Genomic DNA, 3,969 nt, shown 5'->3' with positions numbered 1-3,969 from the left:
ACCTGCTCCCCCCAGACGGGTCCGGCTACACCAGGAGAACAGAGGACGAACTGTTCATGGCCTGTCTCCGGGCGGGGCTGCATGACAACAAGAACATAAAGCACGTTTGCCTGATCAGTGCTAAGACAGGGTACGGGGTGGAGGCGTTGATTACGGAGATCCAGACCATGTGGGGTTACCGAGGTGATGTGTACCTGCTGGGAAACACCAACGTGGGGAAGTCTACGCTCTTCAATCGTCTCTTGGAGTCCGATTTCTGCCAGGTGAGTTTCCAAACAAGCACAAAGAAATGTTTGTACTGAGTGTCTCTGTTTTACTTTTATTTAAAACAATTTGATATCTTTCAATTATGGAAAATTTTAACAGTTAATGAGTTATTCGTATCATGGTACATGTTCAACATGTTTTACAGTATTGTTACTTTCTACAGGCCTACAGTGTAAAATACCCACATGCAAGCTGTCAGCTACAGGCAAAAACTGAAAATGCATGTGATAAAGGAAGAGCTTTGCAGTCCTAATGCAGGCTTAGTAAGCCACATCTGGGGCCCTTACAAATTTCTGTATACTGATGCAAAGTGTTATAACTTCCTTTTCAGCAAAAGAAATTGCTCTCTGGGCTGCAAATAACATTACAACACGGCATTAGCACAATAAAATGTCAGTAAATTGGCATCTCATAGCACAATTAGAAGAAAATCTGCCCTATATGAAATCTCGCAGGTTGTCTATATTATCATTTATGCCATGTCAGTCATAAAGGTTAAGATTCACATCATTTACAAAGGTATAAGATCATGGAACTCTAGTTACTTGAGTCAGTGCACCTCAACTGTGCCTCATTCACCAGGACCTTAAATAATGAGTTAAAAGAGCATGTACTGTATCCCTGATCACAGACTCCAGGGAACCAATTAGTTTTGCAGCGGCACTGTAACACTGGCAACGGGTTTGGAAAAACTGAACAATAGAGCATTGAGAAGAGAGAATGAAGCTAAAGTTTCTTTCACATTCAGTATTATGAAATATCCAATTCACTTATTGCAGATATAGCTGATAAAAGTACTACATTGTAGTAGTGAAGATAACAAGCCTTCGAAGTTACGAAACAACAGTCTTTTGCAATTTCAACACCTTGCAAGCTTGCCTACTGGTACATGGATGGTTGTTCATGGTCTACCAAATGTGTCCCATATACTAGTCACACAGTATTTCAAAGTTTTAACAAAATAGACATAGAGTATCAGACCGAGATAAATGTGCTCAATCCCATATATATAGAACAATCATACTCATGCAAATTACATTTTTTTTGTCTCCTTCCAAGCAAAAAGCAGAGGAGGTGTTCCAGCGTGCGACCATCTCACAGTGGCCGGGCACGACCTTGAACCTGCTCCGTTTCCCCATGATCAACCCTGAACGGAAGGCCCGGCTGGCAGTACGGAAAAAGAGACTCTGGGAGAGGAACAAGATGCTCAGGTCCAGGCCTACACAACAGATGGAACAGATGGAAAGGAAGGCCTATGTAGTTGGTAGGTAACCATGTCAGTTCTGTTTGATAATACATGTACTAACAGCTTTACTTTTCTATAACCACACAAAGAAGCTAGTGTTCAAATTTATGCTGTTTTGTTACCGGGTAACTTAATGTGCTCCTTTTTTGTTTAAGGATGCTAACTGACCACGTGACCAGTTTGTCAGTGAATTTTTAGTTTAAGCATACAGAAAAGTACAATCAATTACGAACAGGCACAACTTAGCCCTTGGACAGTCATTGGCACACTGGTGAAACTGCTGACATATTTCTTCATTGTGGCCTTCCATTATGCATATTTCAGGCCATGTGGGAAGAACTGACAGCCAGGAACTGTTGTACGAGGAAGATGCTGAAGCAGAGTTGTCCTTCAGCACATCTCTGAGAAAACTGTCAGGGGATCCGGAGGATGGCTGGACCATGGCAGAGGGAGACCTGTCTCACAGACAGGAGCTGCAGAGGGAGGACAGAACCAAAACTCCAAGTGGCCTGGCTCAGATTTTTGAAGGAGGGAAGTGGGTGTGTGACACACCTGGGTATATCAATGATCAGCAGGTGAGCACAAGATCACACACGTGTGCTCACACATGCAAACACATACATGCACACATGCAGTCACACACACACACACACAAACACACACAAGCTCTCACATACCATTAAACTAAGAGTTCAGCATGCAGCTCACAATATTCATTCATTGAACACGGCATTGTGCATTGATGAAGGTCAGACATGTAGATATTGTAATGAGACAAGAAAACTATTGCTCAAGCAACTGGATAGATTTTGGAAACTGTCAATGCTTAAAATGTACACATACTTTGATTTTGGAAACTGTCAATGCTTAAAATGTACACATACTTTGATTTTGGAAACTGTCAATGCTTAAAATGTACACATACTTTGGAAAGCCAATGATACTGATGAGTAGAACCTTTTTAAAACATTGCTCTATACTGTTGGTCTGAGTGATTTCTATGTAATGATTTTCTGTGTATAACAACAGATTCTAAACCTGCTGACATCGGAGGAGTTGTCGAAGGTGATCCCATCCCGACCCATCATTCCCCGCACAGCCGTGCTCAGACCTGGTCAAACCCTGTTCCTGGCTGCTCTGGGGAGAGTGGACTATGTAGAGGTAGGGAAGAGTGGATTTAAATTACCGGTATTGTTGCTCCAAGCCCATGTAGTGTTTGGTTCAGCTGATCTGACCTTGCCTTGCCATGACTTTACTTAAACCTGTCAGCTGGTAATGATCCCAGGTATGTCTTTTTTTCCCATTACACACTACAGACAAATCCCGAACTTCTTTCAGGACTGTCTGGCATGACATTTGTTTGAATAACAGCACCAACTTGATGATATGTGGACTCTTTAATGGCCTATGCAATCACTTTGCCTTTGTGGGTCTTAAGAAGAATAAGAAAAGCCCAAAGTTCTACATGAATATGAGAGTGACAACCAGCTATATGTTCCATCCAACACAACATTTATATTCTGACAGATATTTTGGATGGATCTGAAAGCTCCAAGTAGAAATTGAAGTGTTGACTCCACTTTATTTGATAATACGATCTGGTGAACTTTCACATTTCATATTTGTCGACAGGAATACATTACAGAACATGTAAAACCTGGCTGTCTCAGCTGTGATCTACATACTTACTAGTAGGATTATGAGGTTGATACAGAGAAAGAGGAGAGCAGGTTGGATAGAAGTGTAAAGGGAAGGAAAAATGATCAATAGTTTTCCCTGAAGCATGATTTGAAAGGGGTACAAAATGTATGAAGACTTTTCAGTATACCGGTACATGTACTTACATTATTACAATTGCTTTGTTGTAGTAAACATACATAAATGTTTCAAACATCTATTTTATGATAACCATGAATAAAATTTTTCATAATTTAATGAAGGCTTATTTCATCAAAGTTGACGATGCATACAGTGATCAAAGGAGTTTTGATGTTTTATTTATTGTATATAGATGATGTTGTATTTATAAACCTTTTTTCCTTACCTGCTTTCTTGTTTGATCCAAAATCCTTGAGCCAGGTTTTTTCATGGTCTATAATGTATTTATGTGGCTCTCATGTTTCACAGTCTGTAATGTATTTATGTGGGCTGTATTGTGATAAATAGATTACTGGAAACAGGGGTGAGTGATGTATCTATTCTGATATTGGAACTTTGATGTTTCCCACGTAGGGGCTTAACTCAATCTTCCTGACGGTGTTCGCCTCCAGCGATCTGCCGCTGCACGTGTGTGCACTGAAGAGGGCTGATGACTTATACGCACGGCATGCTGGGAAGATTGACCTGTTGAAGGTATGAAATCCTAGATTTAGCATGGTAGGGGCAGCTAGGATTGGAAGTAAATGCTATCAGGATATTCACATCTAGCCTAACTCACAGTATTGCTTACCCTAGGA

At 40.8% G+C, this 3,969-nt stretch overlaps 1 protein-coding gene across 1 annotated transcript; it reads left to right on the top strand.

Annotated features, from left to right (window-relative positions):
* Window positions 1–2: 2 nt before the first annotated feature.
* Window positions 3–3,897, top strand: LOC109463163 (nitric oxide-associated protein 1-like; the record flags this gene model as incomplete). Its single annotated transcript, XM_019759879.1, has 5 exons — window positions 3–263; window positions 1,327–1,531; window positions 1,838–2,088; window positions 2,543–2,674; window positions 3,746–3,897. Coding segments are annotated over 5 exons (975 nt in total), but the record flags the coding sequence as incomplete, so codon positions are not given.
* Window positions 3,898–3,969: the final 72 nt, after the last annotated feature.

This window comes from Branchiostoma belcheri, unplaced genomic scaffold, assembly GCF_001625305.1.
Source record: "Branchiostoma belcheri isolate BF01 breed outbred unplaced genomic scaffold, Haploidv18h27 scaffold123, whole genome shotgun sequence".
Taxonomy (NCBI): domain Eukaryota; kingdom Metazoa; phylum Chordata; class Leptocardii; order Amphioxiformes; family Branchiostomatidae; genus Branchiostoma; species Branchiostoma belcheri.
The sequence above is the reverse complement of the archived record's forward strand: the minus strand, read 5'-3'. Positions and strand labels throughout refer to the sequence as shown.